Source organism: Pteropus medius, unplaced genomic scaffold (genome assembly GCF_902729225.1).
Source record: "Pteropus medius unplaced genomic scaffold, Ma_sr-lr_union100, whole genome shotgun sequence".
Taxonomy (NCBI): domain Eukaryota; kingdom Metazoa; phylum Chordata; class Mammalia; order Chiroptera; family Pteropodidae; genus Pteropus; species Pteropus medius.
The window spans coordinates 25,662,545-25,675,413 of NW_024344240.1; the positions used below are offsets into that span (position 1 = coordinate 25,662,545).

Genomic DNA, 12,869 nt, shown 5'->3' on the forward strand with positions numbered 1-12,869 from the left:
TTTGCTTGTTCTATCTGTCTAGTCTCTTAATTTACAACATTTCACCCCATCATTGTATTGTTTTCTTTTGTTTTCCAAAGAGTCCAGGCAGTTCTCATGTAGTGTCCCAAATTCTGGAATTCTTCTCATTGTTTCTTCATGTTTGAGTCAAGCTAAACACTTTTTTCAAGAACACTAAATAGTAGGTGTTGTCGTGTACTTACTGCATCATACCTAGAGGCACATAATGTCAGTTTTGTTGGGACAAAATATTGATGATTCCAGGTTTGATAACCTGGCTAATGAAGGCGGTTTCTGCCTGAGATTTTCATGAGTGAAGTATCTTTTTTCTTTCTAATTAATATGTCTTCATTAATTCTTACCTGTCCGTCCCTTGCGGCTGTAGAATGCAGATGCGTCCAGTCCAGTCACAGTCCTCTTTCCCAAAGACCCCAGCACCAGCAGCATCACAGGAAGAGCTGCCACCACATAAGCCCCCAACACTTTCTCTTGATCAGGTAAAAATTACCAAAAATTACAGCTCCTTTTGTTCCTCTGGGTGGTAGGAAATAAGTATATGTAGTCTCGATGCGTGGTTGGGAATCCATGCATGTGGAGAGCCAGCTTCAGCCACACATGCATTTTCGACTGCATCATGGGTTGGTGGCCTTGACCACCTTGTTGCTCACGGGTCACAATTGTATATGATTCCATTGCTGTTCTGGGAACATCTGTACGGTGTCCCGTTTATGCAGGAACTTTTCCTGGAAAATGCTTCATGTCCTACAGGCTGTCGGGTAAAAAGGGCCCCTCGGGCCTTGTGCTCCCAGCTCATTCAACAGCGGGAAAGCTCAAGAGATAAGGCCTGGAGGTGGCTTCTCTAGTATTGCCACACATTTCTTTTTCTCATTCTTAGGATAACCAGCTGTTTGGGAATTATTTAAATCTTTTATTAGATACAATCCTTTGTTTTTATACTTCCCACCTATTTCGTTTTAGGGAGACTAGATAGTCAGGATTTTAAAATAATAAGAGCTTTTGAATGTAGCTTCTGTGCCAAGCACTGTGCTAAAGAGCTGCTACGTGCAGTATCTTATTCAGTTTTTTCCTCATCCTCCGTGAAGTAATTGTCAGCAGCAGCATTATCATTCCTTCACATGCAAGAAGTCCTACAGCTACTGAGTGATGGGGCTGAGGTTTGACTTGGGAGATCCAAAACTGTAGAGTTCACACTCTGGAAGGAAACTGTGGCTGATTAAACAAAATCAAGCCATTTTCCCAGATGAGAGGAACCATGTACTATAAGCTCTTTGACTAATTTAATTTTTTTAACAGTTAACACAAATGTGAATTTTATTTAAATCATCCATGTTTTGCTTTTCTCAGAGCTAGTCCAAGGAGGAAATAACCCCCAAGGAAACGGATAGCTGCACATGAAGACTGGAACATGGAGAAATTGGGTGAATGATCCTCACCCATCTCTATCCCTGTCACCTGCCGCACCCCTTCAAAGTGCACCGCTTTCTGCCATCCAGGAGCCGAGCCATTTCCGGAGCCCCAGAAGCACACTCCATAGATAACTAACATAGAGCTTGCAAGGGTCCTGGGTTGGGGATCTCTTGCATAACTAATAATCAAGAACAAATGAATTGGAATTAGTAATGGCTTTTCAAGTCCTGAGACCCTTGTTCAGGAAAAAGCATCTAAAACTTGGGGGAGGGGCATACTTAAGAATGGGGCGGTGCTTGTAAACTTTCATGAGCAGCTAAACTCAGGTATATATTTGGGGAAGGGACTACTTGTAGTATTAATGTGTTCGGAGCTGGGTCCAGTTTACAGAATTTTCATGTTGCCTTTTAAAATAATTTTTGTTGTTGGTGGTGAATGTATTGTACATAGACTGGGAAGGGTAAGTGGGGATCTAGAAGAAGCAGAAGTCCTAACTGGTGGGCACACAGCACCAGAGTGATCCTTATCTGTTTACAGTCTCATCACACTGAACACTTTTGGAGCTGGAGAAAAGGGTAGGAAAGGTTTACTCTTATGTCACTGCATTTCCTCAGTGGCCAGCTGTCCTTTAAGAGTTAAAGTCCTTTCCAGTCACCCCAAGAGAGCACCATCACACTGCCCTGCTGACTGTTTAGTTTTTAGTTTCTCAGTTCAGAGAATGTGTTCTCATGACCTTCCAAAAGTTTCAGCCCAGAAGACAGACTGCCCTCTCAGCTGGTGGCCCAGATTCTGGACTGAGAGCAGTGCCCTTCCTGATTTGCCACCAGCCCTACCAGATAGTCGTAAACCAATATCAGGAATTGGAATCACTAGAGTGTTTTGCTTATTAGAAGGTAAAATGAATCGTCCTCTTCACAGACCTGCCAGGACTGTGATCTGGACGGAATCACAGCTTTCTGGCACAAATCACATTTTGTGGAAGTGACTACTCAGGTTTGTATATGTTAGTATCAATAAAGAAATTGCACAGTTTTGAATAGGAAAATGTAATCTATAGATTTACAGTTTGAATTTAGGAATATTTCGGTATATATAGTTTTTATTCATTTTAAGTGAATCATAGGAAAATAAGTCATGGTGATTTAAAATAGCTGTCAAGAACAAGTTCTCGGGAATCATTCGTTGTATATGTGATAGGAAGCAATCTCACAGTATTAAATTACTTTTTTACAGGTTTAGAAGTAAATTACACTGGATTCGCCCTGTTTAACATTCTGTATTTTATTTTAGCTGAGATGCCACCAAAGTTAGGACTCGTGAATATCCCACAAAGAAGAAAAGAAAGCAAAGAAAATGCCCTAAAATTACAGGTTTTTGTAAAGAATAGCATACTTTTAAGCATGCCTTTGGGATAGTAGAAAAGCTACCATATTTTATTAATCTGTTCTAGTTACTTATAAATTCAACTGTGCGAGGGGCCAGTAGAACCTTCCCCTCCAGTTCCAGCATCCTTGATGAAATGTGGAACTGTCATGTTTAGAGTTTGCTAAACACATGCTATCGGTAGGAAAAGAAACAAATTGGAAACATTCATGTTATACAAATGGACCCCAAGACTTACCAGCTCCAGTATAATAGAAATTCATACATGCAAGTGAGGGCTTGTTGAGCTGGCAGTGTGCCTCACAGCTCAGGCAGGACTGAGAATTGGGTAGAGAACACCGATGTCTCTAAGATATGATGCACAACGATACGAATTTTTCTCTAACACACTTTAAATTTGGTGTGCTTTTAAGTGGAATGAGTTTTGAGGCTATGTTCTCATTTGATTCTCGTTCTTGTTAGAAACCTATCATGGGCATAATTTGGTTTACAAGAGTGAAGAAGTCAGTTTATCCCTGCAGGAAGAACAAATTAAAAGGGTTGTGGACAGATCTCAGTCAGCCCTTGAGCTAGTTAGTGTAAGCTAACATGATGGAAGCATTACTACTTCTGTTTTTGTATATGTGCAAATGCAGGGAGGAGGAAAAGACCACTGGTCTTTACAGCTAGTTTGGGCCTAGCTAGACCTTATCTAGGCCCAGAGCATTCTGCCACTGACAACCTTTCTCTTTTCACATTAAAGCTGGTTAGAGTGAGGCCCCGGGCTCCTTCCTCAACTAAGAGCACAGTAACTGTAGGGCCTCTTCCCTGGTGCTAAAGCTGTATGGGTTGTTTTGTGCTGAACACCCTGGGATGTGAGTAGGAGTGGGCCAGAAGCAGTAGTTGGTTGATCTGTACCCTTTCCTTCCACCATGGTGGCATTTGAGCAGCTGTGTACACACTGCTCAAGATAACCCTTTCTCCTCACTCTCCCGACCCTTTTACCCCCATTACCTGTTGTTAGAGAGAAGCTGTGAACAATATAGGAAAAAATTAGTAAATTCTTTTTTCCTAATCTCCCTTCTTGGTATGTAGAGAGGTGAGAAAATAAGGAAGAAAATAAATCGAACTACTGTATTATAACACTGTGAACGAGGGCAACAGAAACATTGTCAGCCTTGTTGCATCCCGTGTGGAGATTTGGTTATGCATTACAGGTATCAGTGCTTTAGCCCTTGTCTGGTACATCCTGAGCTTTTACTGGTCTTGAAGTACAGATCTGCTAGAAGCCGTCAGGAGCTGCAAGATTGTAGGAACACGTGACAGCGGATTGCTGTAAATTGGTAATTTAGTCATTCTCCAAGCAGGCCCTTTTTTTCTCTCTTTTCTCTCTCTTTTCTTTCTCCTCTAGAACTCTCTTTCCAAGTGTCTTAAGCAGATGCATTTGCCATCTTCTCCATTAGTGAAAGACAGTTGTGTGATGTACAGTAGCGTATAAGGAGATCCGAAGGAGATGTGCTCCCAGGCTAGAACGACTTGCACCCTGTGGATAACTGCAGCCTGGTCAGAGTGCCGACTCAGCGGTCCCCAGGAGAGGCAGCACACTCCGTGGATAATGAGAAATAGTTTCACACCTATTTGATTTTTACTGTAATGGCTAACCTTTATTAGAGTTTTTATAAGTTAGAAGCTCTTTCCCCAAGACCCAAGAGAAATGAAAGATCCAGAAAGAAAAGGAAAAACTCTTGTAAGGTTTCTGGTTTGGGGTTTTTTCCCCCTCAAAGTCTCTTCATTTAAAAAGTAGCTGTTGGCTAAAGTTTATTACATTTGATGCATGTGGATAATAAATAAGGACAAAAATATGCATATTCTTAAATAATTTTTTCCATACTACTTTTTAAAAAGCCACTCCTCTTCTCCTTAACCAGGTTGGCTTAGTTCTTCTGATAGTGCACATGAGCTTCTTAACAGTTTATTCTCAGTGAGCCCAGTCTGGTTGCTGTCAGAGGGCAAACTTTTCCATGCTCATCTTCAATTTTATGATTATTGGAAGCCTTAAGACCTGTCGTTTGTGCTCCTTATTCAGTCAAACCTCAACTTTGTAAGTGTCTATTCACCCTGCCGTAGCCCTCAGGCCTTGGAGGTGCTCATCCTGACATGGCATTCATCTGCGGAATTGTTATCCATGCTAATTGCTCCTGGAGTCAGTGTATGGTAGATGTTGTCCAAAACAAAACCCCAGTGTTGACAGTCATCACAGATACCATATCAGAAACAACCACTTGGTTGAACTTTTTTCTTTTTCTTTTTTTAAGGGACGTTCAAATCTATACATAACGTACTGCTCTTTAGGCTAATTTGAAACGTCACAGGAAGTCTCGTTAACCCAGCAGTCCCAAGGCAGGGGCAGTGGCATAGTATCAGAACCCTGACCCTGACATTCTTTCAGAGAAGCTGTTTTCAAGGAAACAAAAGGCTTAGAGTTTTCGAGGATTATTACCCTCCTTTGTGCCTGTCAGTTCACCCCCTGCCAGATTCTGCATGGACCCCCCCCCCATTGCGGAAGTTGGTTCCCTGTGCATGAGAGTCGAGGCCTGTTAAAGTTGAGGCTTTCTGGGATACAGTGTCCCTCTGTTCAACACTTCGATGAAGGTACTTGGAATTTTGCAGAGGCTTTTACTCCTGGGCTCACATCACTGTTTAGGAACTAAGACTGTGATTGTGGCTTACTTTATGAGAAGAAACCAGGTCCCCCCTTTTTCTCTTTTCGTGAATTGGACTCAGCACCATGCAGCCAGCCTTAGGACACTGCACTTCATCCAGCTTTCCTTTTGGGAAAACAGGACTTGAGTGAACACTTCTCTATCCTATCTCATATGAAGCTGTGTCTCCAGGCTGCGTGTTTATCCCTCTCTGCTTTGTAGGCCTTTGCTTAACTGACTAGTCTTTCTCTCATTCTGCACCAGGAGACTCACAGAACCTTTATGTAGAAATGCCTGATAACCAACTAATTGTCCTGCATGTGTTTTTGAAAAAGGTGGGGTTGGGTAAAGTTGGAAACAGGGGTGTGGATATTAAGTAAGTCACTGATGCTGACCCCATTGAGACACTCTGTGGGACTCCTTTTCCCTAGCAGGGGTTTGGGTACCTCACCCTCCTGCCTTGCTCACAGCACCTGGGAGCCCAGGCCAGTGTCCACCAGCCTATGACACACAAGATCAGGGATTCTTTGCTCCTGCTGCAAAAGCTGTGTGAATTTACTGGCCAGTACTGGAAAGGGGACTGCTATTTATTTTTATATTGTGTATATTTTGTCGTGGTCTGCTGATTCCCTGTTTCACTGAGAGCGATACTTACCTCAATAGTTAGTTCAATATTGTGTGTTGGATAATTTTTTAAAAGAACTTTTTAAAAAGCTTTTTGATCCTTGGAGGTCTGTAGATTTATTTCCATATGAACTGGTTATTTTGTATAAAGTACATTCTTAAAATAGCAAGGCTCTGTTATGTGTGAGTTGTATGTATCCGTGTGTGTGTCACCTTTATCATCAGGGCACACTCACATCGCAACCCCATTAGCCAAGGCGGATGGTGTCGGGGTCAGTGGTGGCAGCAGAGGGACTTGGTGCAGGTCATAGTGTGTGTGCTCTGTAGAGAATTTCAGAACAATAATAAAGCTGAGTGGCAATTCTACACAATGTAAGGGATAAAATAACTCTTCTTAACTCGCATCCTCCACCACCCATACATCCCTGTCCTTGTACACCATCTAAAACACATCTGTAATACACTAATTTTGATCTCCTTCCAAAACCTATGGTGGACTGGGGGCCTGGTGGGTAAAGAGTATAGTTGATAATGGAGGAACAGGAGGCAGCCCCAGTCTGGAGCCATCTGTGAATTACACATGGCCAGAGTCAGACGCAAGTTTAAGCAGGTAGTTTCCTACCTGCCCATTTCATTTCTTTTTTATTTCTAGTTCATGGGAAGGTTTTTGTTGTTGGGGGAGGAAGACAATAGATAAAAGGTAGCCACCTTATTATCAGTCAGCTGGTCTTAAGACACCAAATGTCCTGGCCTGGTTTAACCTTAAATAATTCACCTAGTAAAGTAATTGCATTCAGTAGAAATTCTGCCATAGGCAATAACAATTTCCAAATCTATTGTTCACTCAGGTTTATCCATTTCTAGGGCAATGACCAATCTTTCCATCTTGATCTCCAGTTGTTTGGAGTCAAATTATCCCCATTGATACATTATTATTTGCTAACATTTTTGAGCTTTTATCCTGTCGCTCTTTTAAAACTGTTCACAGTTCATTCTCCCATAGAAAGCATTTTTCCTGTAAAACATTGTGTCGATCACATTTTCTAGTTTAGGAGTTGCATTTCCATATAATTTTTGGAGAAAAAAAAATTAACTGTAAAGTGAACATCACTAGTAAGCCCCATGTTTGATGTGATGGCTTGTCAGATTGCTCATCTCACTTGACTCAATGTCTCTTCCCCTAGGGGATAAGGTGGGTGGGACACTGTTTTGACCTGGCTTCCTTTACTGTCATGGCGAGGTGTGACACTGCTACGGTTGGCACCAAATCCACTTCCTGTGCATATTAGTTTCGCACCCTTAGAATATATGCAAAAATTGATGTCTAACTTTTGGATGCTCAACTGCAACTTCTCCTCCTGTGATGTGAATTTCTTATCAAAAGCTAAAAGTTTTTGACAGTTTTATCAAATAGGGTTTAAGTTTTTTAAAAAAATAGGAATTTAGCTCTTATCTGAGTACCTTGGTGTTGCCAGATTTATCTGCTTGGGACCAAGACAAAGTATCTTCCACTGGTCAGCTCTTGTCTCCAAACGTGATGCAGTAGGCAATATTAATCTAGCTCTAGTTTTGGAATTATTTACACTTGTTAAGCCCCGAGGGTAACATACCTTACACAAAAATTACGTACTCAAAGAGCATAAAAAAGCTAGTAGGGCAATATTTAGGAAAAAGAATTTGTCAGTGGGTATTAGTTTCAAAATTCTGAAACTTCACATTTTGACATTTGGAAGCATCCAAAGGTGCTTCTCGTGTTCAACATTAATGTCTTCTGGCTCCAATTCCTGTCATTGCGAGGAAAGATATCTTAATTTTATAAACAAGTAGTCTCTCTAGGGGCTCAGTTTTGCCGTAATCTCTGCATTCTCTGAGAGTGAATTGAGAAAATGACCCAGGGTTGGTGCTTTTGTAGGCTGACCTTCACCCTGAAATCTTCCTGGAGAGGTGAATGGCCTATGTCATTAAATTGTTAGGCAAGAGTTGCCATTGGACCTTCCTCCTCAGTGTCCAGGCTGCTGTCCCCTCCCCCACACTGGATTTTCTGCAGATGGCCCAGCAGATCTGTTTCACTGGTCTCATGGTTATCCCTTGGATTTTTAAAAGGAGAACATCTGCGCGTATATTGTAATCCCCTTTCTGCCACCAAGGCTCACCTAATTGTAGCAAAAACCATCAGTTCAAAATGTACTGTGAAATCCTTGCCACAAAGGCAGCTGGAAAGTCCCCAGATTTGGCTGTTGTGTCCTGAAACCCACCCCCTTCTGCATTTGTGACATGCATGTAAATTTAGGTGCCCTGGAGTCCTCAGGTTTGGGAAAGCACAACCAGTTCCTAGAAGCTTGGACTTGAACCTCGTTCTGGACAGCAAATGACAAGAGTGGAGTAGCCCTATTCTAGCCAGTTAGAGCTGGACAGAATTCTTTTTAAAGCAGTGGAGTTCCCTGGATTATATCCAAGGTTTTTGCTCTGGGAAGGAAATTGAGTACAGTAGGAAAGCAAAGACATACCCAAGAGACGGCTGGCCTGTGTGCCCCGAGGTAAAGATTGACTAACACGCAGTCAGGCTCTCAGTAAGTGTATTAAATGCCCACTGTGTGTCTAGCACTTTGCCTAGTTAATAAGGAAAAAAGCTCCCTCTGCTCAAACTTCATAATAAAGGGAGAAAAACTGGACTGTTAGAATACACTGGTAGTTTAAGCAGTAGATTGAGATTTTTTTTTCCCCTCCCTGTAATTTAATCTGCAGGAGGATGGGTTCTCAGCTGTGTAATTTGGACAGACTTAAACACAAGCCAGATACTGAAAGCTAGGGCCTTGTCAGTTGGGAACCTTTAATTTAATAGTTCGTTCATGTCAGCAGGCTCTACCTATTTTCCCGAGTCCTTGTTCCAGCTGGAATTCCTCTCCCCTATCACCCCAGTTCTACTCTCACTAGGCTAAAATGACACAGTGCAGTAATTAACTGCAGTGCAACACTAAAGGGACATTTCCTGGGCCACAGCATGTCCCCACTGTCTCCATAGTAATCTATCATCTTGTGGTCACATGATCTCTGCAGTCTGGAAAATCAGCACCAGCATCACCTAGGAATGGGTTAGAAAGGCACATTCTGGCTTTCCATCTCAGACCTACTGAATCACTGAAAGTGAGTTTTGGCTATCCTAACAAGCTCTCCTGGAGGTTCTGATGCATACTGATGTTTGAGAACACTGACACAGGAATGGCCCCAGCATTGACATTTTAGCCCTGAGGCACACCTAATTCAAGCTGAATATCTCATTCAAACCAGGTGCGTATCATAGCACTCTCTTAATGAGCTGCCAGAAATTTGCCCCACACACTGCTGGTTAACATCAATAAAGACTGGGTGTTCCTCTATTCCAAGCTAAGGGAAAGGTTGCAGAGTTAGAAGGATTGCAAAGGGGAAATTCTCTTCCCTGCCCCCCAACCTGGCCCTGCATTCCTTGAATCCTGCTTCTCTCACATTCCTCCATCAAATCTGTCAGTCTTTGTTTCCTGTCCCATCTTCTGGACATAGGGTGTTTGCGAGAGTCTAAACCCAACAGAGCACTGCTATGCTGGCGTCGGTGCTATTCAGTCATAATTAGGGCCTCCCTGCTGTTTAACAGTCTCCTGTTTATTCCTGGTGACATCTGCAGCTAGCATTGTGATTTATTGAACAAATTTTAGTGAGCTTATGTTTGGCTTTGTAATGCCCTAAACCAGTGATTGCCAATCTAGGCTGCCCATGAGGGGTTTAAAAACCTGGGCTCTACTCTCAGGGAGTTTTTCACTGGTCTGGGATGCAGCCTGCGCCTCAGGATTTTCTGAATCATTCCAAGTAATTTTGTTGGGCAGTCAACATCGAAAACTCTTCAAAACCAGTTGTTTGCAAACCATTAACATGCACCTGAATCGACTTGGTAATCCTGTTAAAATCAGATGCTGGTTCACTAGGTCTGGAGTGGGTCCCTAGATTCTGCAGTTTTAACTAGCTTGTTGCAGGACAACAGTGAGTAGTAGTAGACCTCAAACTCATCCTTCCCTTCCAACACGTTATTTAAGGAGGAAGGCCACTTCACATAGTCCTCTATTTTTCATGTGCTTTTCCACATCTTCACTCTTTTTTCTCTTCTGCCTGTAATGTCCCCTCAGCAAAGCTGACTTGCTCTTGTACTGTGGTTTTCAACCTCTTCTACTTTTGTCCTGACCAAATCCCGATTAGCCTCTCCCCTCCCTATAAAATGTTGCTCCAGTTTCCTCTATTTCTCTACCTTCGTCCAAACTCTACGATTGAACCTGTTTTTTTTTTCTTTTTTTCTACTGCCAACCCCACTGCAATTTGGCTTCCTCCCTACTTTCTTAGAGCTACTGCCCTACATAGAGCCTTAGCTCCATTTCACAGCCATTTAGATCTCTGTGTAACCTCTGGCAGTTGGATCAACCCCCCTTGGAACTGGTTCTTGTTGGTGCCATGACCCACACTCGCCCAGGTCTCCCACATCCTTGTCCTCTGGTTTACCTCTTGCTTCTCAAAGGCATGCTCTTTCTGACTGACACTTGGTCCGTTTCTTCTCTCTGCAGTTGCCTCACGCTTCCATCTTCAGTTCAGACGAGTGTTGGACACACTCGTCTCCCTTTCCAAATTCCTGCTGGACACTGGCATCCACCCATGTTTTTGTTTACCACTGTTTAAATTTTTTTATTACTAAGATGATTTGTAATTTTATTTCCAGACTTTATTTCCTACACTTTGCCTATTTTTTAAATCCTTTCTTAATGATTTTATCGTAATTCACATTAATACCGACACCATCCCCTCTCCCTCCAATGCCATCTATTTGTTTAAATGTAATATACTAGCTTCGGTGCTCACCTCTCCTTTTTACTGAAGTAAAATACACAAAAGATTTACCATTTCAACCATTTTTAATTGTGCAGTTTAGTTGCATTAACTACATTCACATACTGCAACTGTGACTACCATCCATCTCCAGAACTTTTATCACATACAAAACTATCCCCATTCAACATACTTCCCTCCAGTCCCTGGTAATCACTTTTTTACTTTCTGTCTCAATGAGTCTGACTACTCTGGGTACTTCAAGTAAATGGAATTGTACACTACTTGTCCTTTTGTGACTTAGCATAATGTCCTCAAGGTTTATCCACATTGTAGTGTGTATCAGTTTTCTTCCTCTTTACGGCTGAAAAATAGTCCGTTGTATGGGTGTACCACAGTTTGTTCATCTGTTAATCTGTTGACAAACATTTGGGTGGTTTCTCCCTTTGGGCTAGATGAACATGGGTGTACAAATATCTGCTTGAGACCCTGCTTTCAATTCTGGGTATATAGCCAGAAGTAGAATTGCTGAATCATAGTAATTCTATTTTTTAATTTTTGAAAACCTGCCATATACTGCTGTACCATTCCACAGCCACTGTACCATTTACATTCCCATCAGCAATACAGAAGAGCTCTAATTCCTCCACGTCCTCACTGGCACATGTTTTCTGCTTTTTGGTAATACCACTGCTGCGAGGTGATGCCATTCTACCACTCTGTCTTGTACACATTGCTGTCCACTTTTGTGGCTGCCACTTTAAAATCATGTCAACAGCCAAACTTATTCCCTCCCCTCTTTCCTTACATATCCAATCCTGCTCCTCCTAATGAGGGTGATGACATAGCTTTCTCCTGCTGATCTGTGTTTCAGGTCTGTTATCTGTTCCTGGTATATTTAATCAGCAACCAAGCCCTATTGATTCTTCATAGAAATGACATCACTTCCCTCCTGTGTGTATGTTCTCATTTTTATGTCTTGCCTGGATTATTGTAACCTCCCTGGCCTGTCCAAACCACTTTGCTACCGTAAACTTCTGTGCCCCTACTTCATCCACATCCTGTATCAGCTTCCCATTGCCCACCAGGAAGGAAAGGAAATAATTATCATTTAGTGAACAGCTTTTATGTGCCAGGCACTATACTAAGTGTTCTACTTCTGAGTTTCATTTTATAGATGAGGAAGCAGGCACAGAGAAGTAATAACTTGTTTAAGGTCACACACCTAGTAAGTGGTAAACTGGAACTCAAACCAGCTCAAAAGCAGTCTCACTCCAAGCCTATTCTTAGCCACAATGATGTACTGCTTCATGTGATCCTCAGCAATCCTATGAAGTAGATATCTCAATCCCCTTGATGAAGAAAAAGCACTAAAGTAACTTGCCTAAAAAGATACAGTTATTAACTTGGGAGCTGGAATTTGAGCCTGGGTCTCTGACACCAAAGTCTCTCTCTCAAATCCTTGGCCAGACAATAAGATCCTGTACTATGCAAACCCAAAATGGCTTGCCAGCTTTATTCTCCTCCTACCTAGCCTCATCCTATGCTCCGGATGAGAGAGTTGGCTCCTGAGGGGAAGCTGGATTTCAGTTTTACCCCTCCACCTCTGGTCTTCAAGCCCCAAATCAATTACTGCTGCCTATCCGAAATCTCTAAGCAAGACCTCAGATACAACATTCCAAGTGCAGGGAATGCTCCAAAGCTACCTGCACCCCTCCCACTGCTGAACACAGAGAGCTCCCCCGAGAAACCCATGCCAGAGGAACAAAAGACATCCCTAAAGTGGCCTTATAGACCACTGAAAGTACAGATTGGTTGCACTAGTCAGCAACCCACTATTAGAAAAGTGTGAGTCTGAGAAGCTGAGGTTAGCTTTTGGCACCAAATTTCTCCCAGAAGTGTTTACAGTGC

The 12,869-nt window shown here is 42.3% G+C and overlaps 1 protein-coding gene across 4 annotated transcripts in view; it reads left to right on the forward strand.

Annotated features, from left to right (window-relative positions):
• CECR2 (CECR2 histone acetyl-lysine reader) overlaps window positions 1-6,286 on the forward strand; it is a 133,686-nt gene extending 127,400 nt beyond the window's left edge. For all 4 annotated transcript variants that reach the window (XM_039869232.1, XM_039869233.1, XM_039869235.1 and 1 more), the window contains 2 exons: window positions 386-497; window positions 1,366-6,286. In XM_039869232.1, coding sequence (XP_039725166.1) covers window positions 386-497; window positions 1,366-1,371 — 118 coding nt within the window. In that variant the 3' untranslated portion in view covers window positions 1,372-6,286. The remainder of the gene's footprint in view (window positions 1-385; window positions 498-1,365) is intronic.
• The last annotated feature ends 6,583 nt before the right edge of the window (window positions 6,287-12,869 follow it).